Source organism: Corvus kubaryi, unplaced genomic scaffold (assembly GCF_017639235.1).
Source record: "Corvus kubaryi isolate FWS band 111438036 unplaced genomic scaffold, C.kubaryi_AGA036_p1.0 33315, whole genome shotgun sequence".
NCBI classification, from domain to species: Eukaryota; Metazoa; Chordata; class Aves; order Passeriformes; family Corvidae; genus Corvus; species Corvus kubaryi.
Window position 1 is genome coordinate 1 of NW_024580720.1, and position 14,457 is coordinate 14,457.

General features: G+C 55.7%; 1 protein-coding gene across 3 annotated transcripts; it reads left to right on the plus strand.

The window, feature by feature from the left end:
- The first annotated feature begins 6 nt into the window (after positions 1–6).
- LOC121660369 (ras-related GTP-binding protein A) lies at positions 7–11,386 on the plus strand. Of its 3 annotated transcripts, XM_042019706.1 has the most exons (10): positions 7–116; positions 569–602; positions 2,515–2,614; positions 3,605–3,671; positions 4,527–4,749; positions 5,376–5,471; positions 6,227–6,349; positions 8,694–8,785; positions 9,611–9,726; positions 10,912–11,386. In XM_042019706.1, exons 2-10 carry the CDS (start codon positions 576–578, stop codon positions 11,007–11,009), a joined length of 942 nt encoding a protein of 313 aa, XP_041875640.1. In that variant the 5' UTR covers positions 7–116; positions 569–575; the 3' UTR covers positions 11,010–11,386. The 3 variants fall into 3 exon arrangements, with proteins under 3 accessions (XP_041875640.1, XP_041875643.1, XP_041875641.1); XM_042019707.1 differs by lacking the exons at positions 7–116; positions 569–602 and adding an exon at positions 969–1,070; XM_042019709.1 differs by lacking the exons at positions 8,694–8,785; positions 9,611–9,726; positions 10,912–11,386 and adding an exon at positions 7,151–7,446.
- Positions 11,387–14,457: the final 3,071 nt, after the last annotated feature.

Here is a 14,457-nt window from a genome sequence, read left to right on the forward strand (position 1 = left end):
GAGCCTCCCCGAGCCACCGGGGTCGCACCGGCAGCGTCCCCCGGGCCGCCGGACGTACCGGGGGTCCCACCGGCATCGCCCCCCAGCCGGCCCCGAGCCGCCCATCGCCGCCGGAGGTACCGGGGCGCGGCCCGGCCCGGGGGGCGCGGGGGCCGGGGGCGGCTGCGGAGCATCCCGGGGGGATCGCGGGGAAGGGGCTGCGGAGCGTCCCGGGAAAAGGGTTTCGGGGCCATACCGGGGAAAGGGGCCATACCGGGGAATCCCGGGAGAACGGAAGGACATCCCGGGAGAAGGGGCTGCGGGGAATCCAGAGGAAAGGGGGCTGCGGGGCCATCCCGGGGGAAGGGGCTGCGCGGGGACTCCCGGCACGGCCGCAGCGATCCCGCCCGGGCCGGGTGATTTCGGGAACGCCGGAGGTTTCCCGGCCGCAGCGGGAGTTCCCCATGGCCCGGAGCAGGGGGAGGGGAGCTGGGGCTGTGTCAGAGCTTCCCCAGTGCCGGGGGCGGGATTGGGATTGGGATTGGGATTGGGAGGAAAGCAGCGATCCAAGGTGGGTTTCTCTCGGCAGGTGTGTGATGCCAAGCACAGCCATGAAGAAAAAGGTAAGGACGGGAAGGAGGATCCTGTGCTTTCCTTCCCCATCCCCATCCATGAACACCGTTTGTTGTATTCGTCCCTCGGGCTGGGGCTCCGGTGCCTCTCGGAGGCAGCGCTGCATCCTCTGCTGAAAGTGCCCGGCGTTAAAACCGGGTTTGATCCTGGCCTGGGCGTGGGCTGGGTTCGTGCAGAGCCTTCCCCGGCAGTTGCTGTTCCCCGGGCGCTGCCGGGGCTGTTGCAAAACCCTCTGCGAAACGCTCTGCAAATGCCCTACTCAGGGAGGAGGATCTGCTCCAAGCCCGTCCCTGTCCCTGGGCCACCCTCCCGAGGTGTCCCAGGAGCCCCGCATTCGCTCAGGGCTCCCGGGAGGATGACATTTAACACAGCAGCAGCTCTGGGAATCGCAGGGGTGGGTGTATCCCAGCAGGAGCGTATCCAGAGCTTTTAAAGCAATATCTGGCTGCCCTTCCATGGTGAGGTGGGATTGGGTTCCCTGCCTGGCCCTCGGTGCTGCTGTCTCACCCCTCTGCAGGGCCTCTGCAGCCCAAACTGTGGGAATTGGGGCTGGTTTGGGCCGTGCCTCGGAGTGGGATCGAGTTTCTGCCTGGGATTTTGTGCTGGTGCTGTGAAATAAGAGCTTGGCTGTTCTCTGGGATCAGCTCAGGGGACAGGACAGGGCACGGCACCTTCTGGGGTGGCCTCTCCTGCCTGCCTGGATGTGAAACAGCCAGGAACAGGATTTTGTTGCCAAACCCTGGAACCTGTGGGCAGCTTCCCTCTGGCCAGGGCGCTCCCAGCCTGGAGCTGCTGCAGGAATGACCTGAGCAAGCAGGATCGGGGAATTCTGCCTTGGTGTTGTCCCGAGGCTGTGGCAGCTCCTCTCTGCTGTCACAGGGTGAGGGTGGGAGGCTGGGCAGGCGCTCACTGGCCTGTTCTCCTGAAATCCCTCCTGGATGGGAGACTCATTTTGGCTGCTGCCAAAAGCTGGATTTGGCTTTGTAGCTGGGACTTGTTTAACAGCTGGGTTTTGTGAGCAAGGCTGTGCTGGCTGCCACTGATGGGTTTGTTTTGTTTAATTTTTATTTTTAGATCACAATGTAAAGCCTTGCCTGGTGTGACTGTCTCTGGTGTGACTGTCTCCCCTCATCCCAACCCCCAGCATTCCCTCTCCGTTTTGGCTGCCTCTCCTTTCCCCTGAGGTCTGCAGGGATGGGACACCATGGAGCCAAGTGTCTCCTCTGGGGAGGAGTCACTGGAGCCATGAAGAGTCTCCCCTGCTCTGGGGACCCTGACCTGGGCTGTCTCATCTGCTTTTCCCTTTCCTTCTGGTCTTCTGGCACCTGGAACTGGAAATGTCCCTGGCATTTGGGGAAAAGAAAACCAAGCAAGTTGTGGGAAGAGCAGGATTAGATCTTTAAGGTCCCTCCCAACCCAAACCACCCTGTGGTGAGGAGAGAGTGTTTGGGGTGGAAAACCAGGGGGTGAGGGGTTGTTTCTGGTCTGCAAGGGTTGAGACAAAGCCGCTGCTCATCCTTAAAGCCCTTTGTGCCACCAGAGCCATCAGGTGGGAGCAGCTGGGAATGGGGAGGCCGCTCCTGATCTTCCCAAGTCCTGTCCATGTTTTTTGGGAAGAGTGTTCAATCTGACTATGGACAGCAGGGGGACGGGATGACCAGGGCCCAGTGACCATGGACAGCAGGGGTTGGGATGACCACGGCCCAGTGACCATGGACAGCAGGGTTGGGACGTGTCTCCTGCTTCCCACCTGCTCCTCTTTGCCTCTCTCCTGGTGCATTCCCAGCTGGAATGTGCCAGTCCTGTGCTTAGTAGCTTTGGCAGTCAGATGTCAGCTCGAGGGAGCTGGGAAGGACTCGGTGCTCTGTGAGAGCTCATTTTTCCTTCTTTCCCTCTCTGCAGGTGCTGCTGATGGGTAAAAGTGGGTCTGGGAAGACCAGCATGAGATCCATTATCTTTGCCAACTACATCGCCCGGGACACGCGGCGCCTGGGAGCCACGAGTAAGGAATTCCCGGCTGAATTCCCAGATCCCAGGGCTCCAACCCTCTCATTAGAGGGGCGGGGCTGTTCCCTGCAGCGATCCCTGGGTCGGGTGTGGCCCTGCAGGTCCTCCCAGCTGCCACACCTCACTGGGAGCTTCACTCCCGGGATCAGCCAGGGACAGGCAGGAAGTGGAGAGAAGGGAAAGGCAGCACTGGGATGGACTTTGCTGCTTTATTGTTCAACTTTTATCCTTAACTCCTTTTTTTGGGGGGGATCAGGGAGCAGCCTTTGGTGCAGCTAAATCTGTCAGCCTCCTCTGTGCTGGTGGAACACTCCTGCTGTATCCAGGGGTCTCCAGCACAGGGATCCTGCAGTGCCCCCGTGGTTTTGGCAGGATGATGCACTGGGCTTAATGAGAGCCTTTCCTTTTTCCCTTTCCAAAGCCTTTGTTGGGAAAGAGCAAGAAGGGATTCCTCTGGAAGAGGGGGAGGAGTTGTTGGGATCTGGTGCTTCTCGCTGGGAAGGGTCTGTGAGGATTTAGTGTCAGGGATTGGTGTAAATTTCCTCTTTGCCATAAATTTGGTCTCTTCTTGAAGTTTGCATTCCCTGTGTTCCTGGTTTTTTTTTTTTTGTTAAGGAGGGCTTAAAGCCCTGCAGAGTCATCCCTCAATATCCCTGGGATCAGGGAATGTGTGCTTGAAGGGGAATTGTGCTTCCCAAGGAGAGCAATGGGCTCTGAATTCCTCTGGGAAATGCTGTTTTGGTGGGATTTACAAACTGGGGCTGCTTTGTGAGGAATGGCCCATCCAAGGCCAGGCTGGACAGGGCTTGGAGCACCCTGGAATAGTGGAAAGTGTCCTTGCCCATGTCTGGGCTGGAATGAGGGCTTTAATCCCTTCTAGCCCGAACCATTCCATGATTTTCTGCTGATTTCCATGATTTTTGGCTGCCCGAGCTCTGCCCCAGGTGTGTGGTGCAGTCTGTGAACTCCTGCTGTCTCTTTGCAGTTGATGTGGAGCATTCCCATGTCAGATTCCTGGGAAACCTGGTGCTGAACCTGTGGGACTGCGGAGGGTAGGTACTGATGATTCCTGTCCTTTTCCAACCTCTGGGGGAGGCTGTGGGGAATCAGGGATGGAGCAGAGTGGATTCTCCTCCCCCAGGGATGAGGTGTGCCAGGGAAAGCCCCTTCTCCTGCTGTCCTGAGGTGCTGGAATTGCTCATCTCCAGCTCCGTCCAGGTGGGATTTGTGCAGAGAGGCCACTCTGGACGTTGATCCCATGGCTCCTGGAAGCAACTTTTTTCAAGGAATGCTGTCCCCTCCTCAGCTCCATGGCCTCTGGATCATCTCAGCCGTATTCAGGCAGAGTTAAAGGAGCTTTAAATCCTGGGATTTAAGGCTGAGCTGATGCTTTAGGTCACATTTCACCTGTTGCTGTGGGGTTTCACAAACAGCTCCTAAAGCCAGCCTGGGGCCAGGAGCAGCAGGACACGAGGGAAGCTTCAGCTTCATGGGGAGGCTGATGCTTTCCAGGAGCATCCAGCTTTCCTTGGGAATGCTCAGGGGATGCAGCTCCAGCCTGGCCTCCTGAGTGCAGCTCCAAATCCCAGCCTTGCCTTCCCGGCAGGAGGAGTTTCCCACAAACCCAGCGTGCCAGGCAAGAGCTGCTCTAAGGATGATCTTTGCTACAAAAATTCTGTGCTCGATTTAAGTGCAATAGTGACTCCTTCAAAAACTCCTCCCTTTTTTTTTTTCATCTCGTTAAACATTCCCAGGACTCTCTTCTCTTGAAGGGAAATCTCCCGGTGGGATTCTCTTTGGGAAATGTTCCTCTGAAAACCTCATCCTGAAATTGTGTCTAAACTGTAGTGAAAAAACCTCACGGGCTCTAACGGGAGTCTCCCTGTTTTCCTGCCCTGCTCCCTCAGCCAGGACACCTTCATGGAGAACTACTTCACCAGCCAGAGGGACAACATCTTCCGCAACGTGGAGGTGCTGATCTACGTGTTCGACGTGGAGAGCAGGGAGCTGGAGAAGGACATGCACTACTACCAGTCCTGCCTGGAGGCCATTCTCCAGAACTCCCCCGATGCCAAGATCTTCTGCCTGGTGCACAAGATGGACTTGGTGCAGGAGGACCAGCGGGATCTGGTGAGGAGCTGGGAGTTGCCATGGAAATGCTCCCACACGGAGCATCCCCTGTGCCATGTGGGTCATGCTTCAAAGGCAGCCCCTCAGGGCTGTTTCTCGAAAGCTTTCTCAGATGTTTTCAGAGCTTCTCCTGCCTTTTTTTAAAAGTGTGGCATCCCAGAATCCAGTGGAGAACAGCAGTGATGGTTTTTAGGGATAAAAAAAAGCCTTCCCTGCCTGCTTCCAGAGCTCCCAGCACACCTTGGCTCTGGGAGGGAGCAGAACTGGAGGGAATCCAGCTGCTTCAGCCCCCTGCTCACAGTTTGGATGGGGGTGACAGTGACAGTTGTTTTCAGCTCAGCTGCTTCTTTCAGTCCAGCCCAGGCTTTGTGCTAAAACACCCCCGAAATCCAAGAGGTGACACTTCCCCAGTTAATCAGGAGATGGTTTCTGTGGATTGATCCTGCTCTGCCTTCCCAGAAATCCTCTTAAGCCCTTGAACATCCTGGGAGAGCTGGGGATCAACCTTTCAGAGGTGTTTGGTGCCTTTTGAAAGGTCACAGGGAGGTGGGAAAATGCTGAGTTCCTACAAGCACAGCACAGGCAGGAATATTTACACTCAACCCCAAACTCTCGTTGTTTCCCAGATTTTTAAGGAGCGTGAGGAAGACTTGAAGCGCCTTTCCCGGCCCTTGGAATGCGTTTGTTTTAGAACTTCCATCTGGGATGAGACACTCTACAAGGTTGGTGCAGCTTCCTCTCCAGACCTGCCTTCCCACTTGGAGCAGGAGCAGGAGGAGGATCCCCGTAGCTGCTGCTGGTCTGTCAGTGATTGGCCACGTTCAGCTTCTTCTGGAGGGTGTAAATTAAACCCAAATTAATCCTGGGTTTAATCAATTAATATAAAAGAGTCAGGAGTGTGTGGTAGCTATCAGGAACTTGGCAGACAGGCATCCCAAATATCCCCTGGCTCTCGGGAAGGATGAGCTTGAGCACTGCTCCACACCTGGGGCAGCAGCTGGGCAGGGAGGGGAGGCTGAGCTTGGAAACTCCGAGTCTGGGTGAGGGCAGATGTTGATCCCAGCACTCCCAGTCCCTGCTGGGCTTGTTCCTGGCCTGTTGGGATAAGGTGGAACTTTGTTTGGATCAGGGATGAGCTGCCAAGTGTCCATCTGCGCCCTGACCTTGCTCAGGATTAAAACTCTCTGGAAACTCGAGCGGGAGGAGACAGAAGCATTCCCAACTAAAACCAGGGATGATTTAAGCCTGTTCAGCAGCACTGGGGTTTCTCTGCCTGGTGGAGCAGAACCTGAGGCAGGGAAGAGTCTCCTCAGCTCTGGGCTCCCTCTGGGACCTGGGCACAGAGGGGGGAGAAGCTTCTCAGCCTTGCCCAGGCTGTTGCCAGCCAGAAGTGCCAAAAATCCCTTTGGGAGCATGTTTATCAGGAGGGGCTGAGGAGGGAAGAGTCAATGGGACCTTTCTGTGTCTCCACGTGCAGGCCTGGTCCAGCATTGTCTATCAGCTGATCCCCAACGTGCAGCAGCTCGAGATGAACCTGAGGAACTTTGCTCAGATCATCGAGGCAGACGAGGTGCTGCTGTTTGAGAGAGCCACGTTCCTGGTGAGTTCCTGGGATGGATTCCCTGGATGGAGCCTCCCTTTCCCTCCCCTCTACTCTGGAGCCAGGCTGGGAGAGCTGGGAATGTTCACCTGGAGAAGGGAAGGTTCCAGGGAGAGCTCAGAGCCCCTGGCAGGGCCTAAAGGGGCTCCAGGAGAGCTGGAGAGCGACTGGGGACAAGGCATGGAGGGACAGGACACAGGGAATGGCTTCCCAGTGCCAGAGGGCAGGGCTGGATGGGATTGTTGGGAAGGAATTGTTCCCTGGGAGGGTGGGCAGGCCCTGGCACAGGGTGCCCAGAGCAGCTGGGGCTGCCCCTGGATCCCTGGCAGTGCCCAAGGCCAGGCTGGACATTGGGGCTGGGAGCAGCCTGGGACAGTGGGAGGTGTCAGGGTTGGACCTGGGTGAGCTTTGAGGTCCTTCCACCCCAACCCACTGTGGGATTCCATGGAAGGTGGGAGGTGCAGAATGCCCTGATCCAGCCCTTGGGACACTGAAAGCAGCTGCTGGGACCCCGTGGCTCATGGGACCATCCCAAAATCCCCCCCTGCAGCAGCTGAGCTGAGGTTTGGTTGGGGTTTCCTCCTCCAGGCTCTGGTTGTGTTTCATGTCCCCATTGTGGTGGGACTGCTCCGAGAATCCCTCTCTGTGCAGGGCAGGAACCTTTTGTAGCTTCAAAACCAAACCTCTCCACTTCCTCCTGCTGGGGCATTTGAGCTGCACCTGATTTCTTTGGATTTTTGATGTTCTGCAAATCCAGAGCAGGGATAGAGGATCAGCCATGGGATTGTGATGCTTTTCCAGGGTATTGTGCTCCCAATCCCTCTGCAAAGGTGCTGGATAAAACCACCCCTGGTGCTTGTCCATATTCCTGATTTCTGGGCTGGGCTCTTCACACTTGGCACCAAACTCCTGCTGAGCTGAAGGAAATATTTGAATTTTTCTGAGTGTTTTCCTTGCTGGTGATTTGGAAATGATGGAGGGAATTTGGGAAAGGAGCCACGACTTTTCTTCCTCCTTCAACTATCAGAAACAAACACTTGCCATGCCTGGCAAGTTCTGCTTTTTGACCTTCTGGAGATAATAAACAGTTCCACCTTGGGGTGTGTGACAGTGTGATTGTTACAAGGACATTTTTAACTGAAAAAGGATGATCTTTGCTACAAAAATTCTGTTGCTACAAAAATTCTGTGCTCGATTTAAGTGCAGTGGTGACTCCTTCAAAAACTCCTCCCTTTTTTTCATATATTTAAACATTCCCAGGATTCTCTCCTCTTGAAGGGAAATCTCCCTGTGTGACTCTCTTTGGGAAATGTTCCTCTGAAAACCTCATTCCAAAATTATGTTGAAATTGTAGTGAAAAAACCTCATCTGGGAAGTTCAGGAAGGAAATCGAACACTGGGAATTGCAAGCCTTGGATGTGGCTAAAGCTGTGCTTGTGGGAATAATTGGGCAAGTTTAAAAGTGATGGGTTTAAGGTGGGTAAGGGAAAAAGAAACCTAAAAAACCTGTTAGATGTGATTCCCTGGGTAGAGCAGAGCTTCACATCCCTGTGCCAGGGTTCCGGACACATCCAGTGGGAGCTGATTTTGGGATTCTGAAGAGTTCAAAGCAGCTGGCCTGAGGTTTTTAAGAGATTCCTGTTAGGTTTGCAGTGGGGATGGAGCTGTTGGTGCAGGAAACGCAGCTCTCACTGGACATGGCTGAGGAGGGAAGGGCTGGGGCCACCAGCACGGTGGAAATGTTTCTGGAGATGTTCTCAAGGATTCCTAAAAACCTTCAGATTCTCTGGGTGTTGGCATCCAGGCACTCAGGGCCGCTCCTGGCTGCTGGATCTCGGGGGGAGGGAGAGGAGAGAACTGCTCTGAGCTCCCTCTGCTCTGACTGGAGTCGTGGAGAGGGAATTCCTAAGGACCCAGCTGCCTTTGAGCTGCTTTTCTTAGGGAGGATCAGCTTGATTTGGCTTTGGGATCACTGCCTGTGCAGGATGGGCAATGTCCCAGCAGCACCTTAGGAGGGAAAAGCTGTCCCAGCACTTGGCCCATTCCTGAGGTGATGGATGCCTTTTTTCCCTGTATCCACCTATTTTTGGATCAAGATTAAATGGCTGCTGAGGTGGAGCTCTCAGCCCTCAGGGGGACAGTGGTGTCACCTGGCAGATCTTTGTGTGCTGATCCTGTCACTGAGTCTCCTTTCTCCACGAGAGCCCCGCAAGAACTGCTGTAAACACTTCCCAAGATCCAATCAGCCAAAAAAGGGAATCCCTGCCCCGGTGCCCAGCCATTCCCAGAACTGCTGCTGGGAAGGCTGTGCTGGGATCCCTGACTGGCTGTGCCCCTTCTGCAGGTGATTTCCCACTATCAGTGCAAGGAGCAGCGGGACGTGCACAGGTTTGAGAAGATCAGCAACATCATCAAACAGTTCAAGCTGAGCTGCAGGTGAGCTGCTCTCATCAGCGCTGGGGAGATCAGGGCTATCCCAGCTTTTTCCAGAGGGCTCTCCAGAGAATCCCAGTTTGACTCTTCAGCAGCTGGAATGCCAGGGTGGAATTGCTGCAACACAAATCATTAAATGTTAATTCTTTCATTAACTTCCCCCTTTGCTGATGGTGGGAGAGCTTTGGTGCTGTTTTATTCCAGCCCTCCTTCTCCTGGATCAAGGCAGAAGAATTCTAGGGCTGAACTGATCTTGGAACCTGGGAATGTCAGCTGGAGAGCTCTGCTCCAGCCCTGTCCCTGAGGGCTGGCTGGGGAGGACGGGGTTTGCAGACACTGTTATCCCTATTTCCAGTGGAAAAGTGGGAAGCTTGGCTTTGCACAGCCCCCAGGCTCCACAGTCAGGTTAACACTGGGGCTGTGTGGAGCTGGAGAGGATGGAGAAGTTTCTGGGTGGTTTAGAGATGTCCAGATGTTTCCAGATATTCCCATTTTACGCTTATTTCTGCTGCTCATCCAGAGTGTCCAGCTGGGAATGGCTGAGCCCTGGTATCCACGGGGAGCAGGCCTGGTCAGTGGGGTTGTGTCTGGAATTTCCTTCATGCAATGCACAAATCAGCTGATATTGTTCTCATTTGGCCCAAAACTGAGGAATTTTGTCTCTAAAACCAAGCCCAGCCAAAGCCCTGCTGTAACCACACCTTGCCAGGTGGGAATTCCAGCTCCTCCATGTTCCCAGCAGCTCGGATCAGGGATATTTTGGCCATGTGGGCACAAAAGCGCTTCATTCACTGTTTTTTTTTCCCCTTTGATTTCCTTGTTTTTCAGTAAGCTGGCAGCTTCTTTCCAGAGCATGGAGGTCAGGAACTCCAACTTTGCTGCTTTCATTGACATCTTCACATCCAACACATATGTGATGGTGGTCATGTCAGACCCCTCCATACGTAAGTCAGAGAAACCTGTTTGGGCCAAAACCAATCCCAAAAACCCACAAAGAAAAAATCAAAAAAAGGTGAAATTAGTCCAGTTTAAACCGTTGGGAAATGAGTTGTTAATTTCAGAAGTGCTTTTAATTAAGAGAGAGGGATTGAGTGCGAGCAGGGTGGGGAGGTCATGTGATGGTGGTCATGTCAGAGCCCAGAGAAACCAGTTTGGGACAAAAAAACCCAAGAAAAACCTTTAAAAAGGTGAAATTAGTCCAGTTTAAACTGTTGGAAATTGAGTTGTTAATTACAGAACTGATTGTAATGAAGAGAGAGGGATTGAGGTGAGCAGGACCCTGCAGAGGTGGTGGCACAGCTGAGCTGCTGCTGCTGTCCCAGGAAACCACCAAAGCAGACCTGGCTGAGCAGGTCGTGCCTAAAACCTATTTTGGGCAGTTGGGAGCTGGCAGCCCCGGTGCTTTTTGGGGAGGAAGCAGGGCTGGCTCATGTCTGGGTGTTGCTCTGGCTGCCTGGGCTGTCTCTAGTGGACAGGCTCTAATTTTAGCAGCATCTATTTATCCCAAGGAGGAGCTGCAGCAGTGCCAGCCCGCAGCCCCTGGGAGCAGTTCCCTGTTTACGCAGCTCTTGGAATTCCTGCTGGGAGCTGAGGGGCTCCAGGGGCACTGCCCAGGACTCCTCGGGCCTGCTGCTGTGGTTGCTCTGCCCTCCTCACTTAGGGAATTTGGGACAGTGTGGGATCCCTGGTAGTGAGGCATTGCTGGGCTGGGGAGCAGCTGTGGGATGAGCAGTTCTCCCTGGGAGAGGCTTTTCCTTTTTTCCTGGGATCAGCCAACAGCCCTGACCATCCCACATTAAATCTTGCCCAGACTATCCCAGGTCAAATTTTACCCAGACTTTCCTACATTAAATTTTGCCCAGGCCATCCCAGATCAAATTTTGCCCAGGTCTTCCCTCATTAAATTTTACCCAGAGCATTTCACATTAAACCTTGCCTAGACCATCCCCCATTAAATTTTTCCGAGACCTTCCCCCACTAAATTTTGGCCAGCCCCTCCCACTCTGGATTTTGCCTGGCTGGGGAGCAGCAGGGCACACCCAGCCCTTGCAGACAAGTAGCCCTGAGGACGTGGTGATCCTCACCCGTTTTAACTTCTTTTTATCTCCCCTGTCCCTTTTCCGTCGCAGCTTCCGCGGCCACTCTGATCAACATCCGGAACGCCAGGAAACACTTTGAGAAGCTGGAGAGGGTGGATGGACCAAAGCACAGCCTGCTCATGCGCTGATCCCAGGCACTGGGGCTTTGGGGGGAGAAAGAACGGATCGGGACTACTTCTTTTTAGGAGAATCTAACACTGTCCGTGTCTTTGTTGGGCTTTGAAATGAGTGTGCTGCTTGTTTTTTCTCCTCATCACGTTGGACACTAGAGCTGGAGGTCGGCTGGATCCACTTCCCGGAATTCCCTGGCACGGGAGGGGTCGGGAAGGAGGCAGGACAGGTGATGTGTGCCCTGCAGGGCTGTGGCAGAGCCCTCGTGGATGTGTGGCTGCCGGGTGATGGGATATTTACTGTTTCCTTGGATGGTTGCTAGAATAAGTTTATAAATTTCTCCTCGTCTTCGGTCATGGAAATAAATTTTTGCTACCAGGGATTTCAGATCCAAGAGCTTTGCAAAGTGGGTTTGCTTTCTCCCAGATCCCGGGGCAGCTTTGGGAAGCAGAGCTGTAGGAGCTGCATGGCTCCCTTCGTGTTTTTTGGGGGGATTTGGCTGAAAGCCATTCCAGAGTTTCACTGGGAATCGCTTGGCAGCATCTCCGTCCCTTTTTTCTCTCTTGCTGCATCAAGTTACTCTGTAAAAAAGGGTGTGGTGCTCCGTGCCTGGCTCTTCTGTGTATCCCTGCCCACACACCCACTGGGAGGGGAGAAATCCACCGGGGCGAGTCCAGGGAGTGAGAACGGGAAGCTAAAAGGGCTGGAGAACGAGGGGGCTCCGCACAAAAGCTCCCAGGCCTGCTCCATCCTCCTGGAATTCAACACCCGCGTCTCGCACCGCCCACCCGGCAGCTGCCGTGCCTCGGCCTGGGGGAGTTCCAATGGGAATCATCCCCGTGGGAGAGGAGCTGTTCCCACCAGGAGCTTCTGGAGAGCTGTGAATGGGCTGGGCACGTGGCGGAGTTTGTGCTCGCTGGGATGCAGGTGTGGAATACCTGGAGTGGGAATCGTGGAACGAGCCCCGACACAACCTCGGTTCCCCCGTGGAGCTGCCCCATGGTTGGGATCAGGCTGGGATCAGGGCAGACCCTGCTGGGAATGTCACAGCTTCCCACACTCAACCCTGCCCTCGGAGCAAGAGGGTGATCCGGCTGTTGAAGCCTTTGGAATATCCCCTCCCACAGGGAAAGGCTTCAGGAGAGCAGGAGAGGGCTCCTGGTCGCAATTCCAGGAGATTGAGGCCCCTTCTGCTGGGAGCTGTTCCCGCGGGGAGGAAGGACAGTGGGAACGCTGCCTCATTGCCATGGTGACGCCGAGGTGCCAGTGGGTTTCCTTAGGGATCAAACTGCAGTGGAAGTGGGATGATGTCAAAAGGGAACGTGGGGTGGGGGGCAGGTGACGAGGGGCTGGGAGGGACGCGCGGGGTGGAGCTGCCAGGAGCCAAATCCCGGCCTGGCCGGAGCCTCCCAGGGCAGTGACCCGGTGGGGGGGTTGGGGTGAAGTTCTGCCGTTCTCCTGCTTCAAATCCCTTTTCCCGAAGTGCACGGATTTGGGGGCTCTTCGGGAATCAGCCTTGTCCTTTTGCTGTGGCCAAGGTGCTCATTGAGTGACAGCCTGTGACAAACACGGGGGCTGTGTCAGGCCACCTGCCCCGCCTGCTCCCATAGCACTGTGCTGTGTCCTTTCTCCCTTCCCAAAGCACATCCCAGGCATTTTTGGGAGCCTGGGGTTGGTGACTGCACTGGCTCCTTCCATTCCAAGCAGGGAGGTTTGGGAGATCAGGCTCAGCACCCTCATTCCACCTTCTGGAAGACTCTCCCCACTTTCTCTGGCAGCTCTTGCCATCAGAAAACAAAAAATAAATTGATGTCTGCTCCAGATGTTTCTCACACAAACATCATCCCAAACCTGGACGAGGTGGCTGTGATCTGGCCTTTTCCTTCAGCACTTGACCTTGGAATGAGAAGAAACTCGATGCCATGTGTCACTGAGATCCTGAATAAATCCCCCCTTGGCCCTGTTCCTTTCCCCTCGGAGCTGCTGTGGGGTCTGGGATGAGTTCCCTGGGGCAGGCTGTGCTCCCTGGGGTCGTCTTGGAGCTAATTCCAGGTTTTTTGACCATTTCTTTCTTGTGTTGGAGCATGGATGGCTCCGCTGGGGTCAGCTCCAGGCTGTTTCCCCCAGGATGAGCTCTGTAGGGTCTCCCTGGGGATGCTCCCACTTGTTTTCCCTCCTTAGTGGCACAGAATTGTCCCCAGGAGCTGCTGGGGGGGGTGGACCCAGGGCTGTGGTGACCACACGCTGCTCTCCAGCTGGAACCAGCTCCTCCAATGCATCCAGGGGGTCATGGATTCTCCAAAGTCACCCTGAACTGTCACCGCTGAGTTGTGGGCACCTCATGAGGAGCATCCGCACCATTCCCTGCCCAGGGTCCAACCCCTCCTGCCCAAATCCATCCTGGGGGATGAGCAGCTGCCAGGGAGAGTGGAGAGGGGACCTTGGGGGACCCCCTGCCCCGCTCCCCCTTTTCTTCTGTGTTTTTGGGGAGGTCACCGGGGCCTGCAGCTGGTCCTTCAGCTCGGTGACATTGGGGTGGGGGCCCCTTTGGGTGCGGGGCCCACTCATCCCCCAAAAGCTCCCCAGGGGAGGTTGGTCCCTACCTGAGCTCATCCTGCTGTCTCCCGGGGTGTTTCCTGAGGAGGGGAAGGGATTTTTGCCAAAAAAGGGTCGGTTTGGTCCTGGTTGAGGCATGGTGGCTTGGCAGAAGTAGGGGGTCAAGGGGGTGCCCTCCTCACCCCTGGGTGAGCTCTGTGTGTGCCTGGAGCAGCTGCAGCTTCTCCTCCTCAGCCAAGGTCACCACCTTGGTGGCCGTGACCGGCTTGAGTCACCCCTGGCAGGGACATCGTGAGTAGGGGACACCTGGTTGTGAGTCCCCACCCCCAGGATATCCCATTCCTGGGGATGAGCTGGGTCAGGGCTGGGGGGGGGTGGAGTCCTGCATTTTGGGGGGTTATGGGGTGATTAACCCAGCCTGGGCCTGCCCCTGGCAAACTCGGAGCAGGGTGAGGACCTGGGGGGACCTCAAGGTTGGGGACACAGTGCTGGGAGCAGCCAGGTCTCCTTGGGACAAGAAGCTGGAAAACCAGTGGGGTCCAGAGAGCGGGGGGTGAGCAGGGGGGTGGATTCCCACTGGCAGCTCCACCCCAGCCAGGGGCTCCCTGAGACCCCCCAACCCCCCCAGGAAGGGACCAGGGGACCCCCAGACCACCCGGTGGCTGCAGCCCCTTGGAGGGGCTCCCCCAGCCCTGCCAGGACCCCGCCACCCCAGGGGACCCCACTGTGGGTACAAAGGGGGCACCCCACGTATTTGGGGGCCTTACCTGTGTGGTGGGGGGGCTCGGGAGGCAGAGACTGGGTGGGGGGTTCAGGCAGTGCCCCCCAGGACAGCCGTGGGTGCTCGGATTTGGGGATGCTCCAAGTCCCTGTGGATGGGGGTGCAGGGGGATTCTCCCCCCCCCTCAT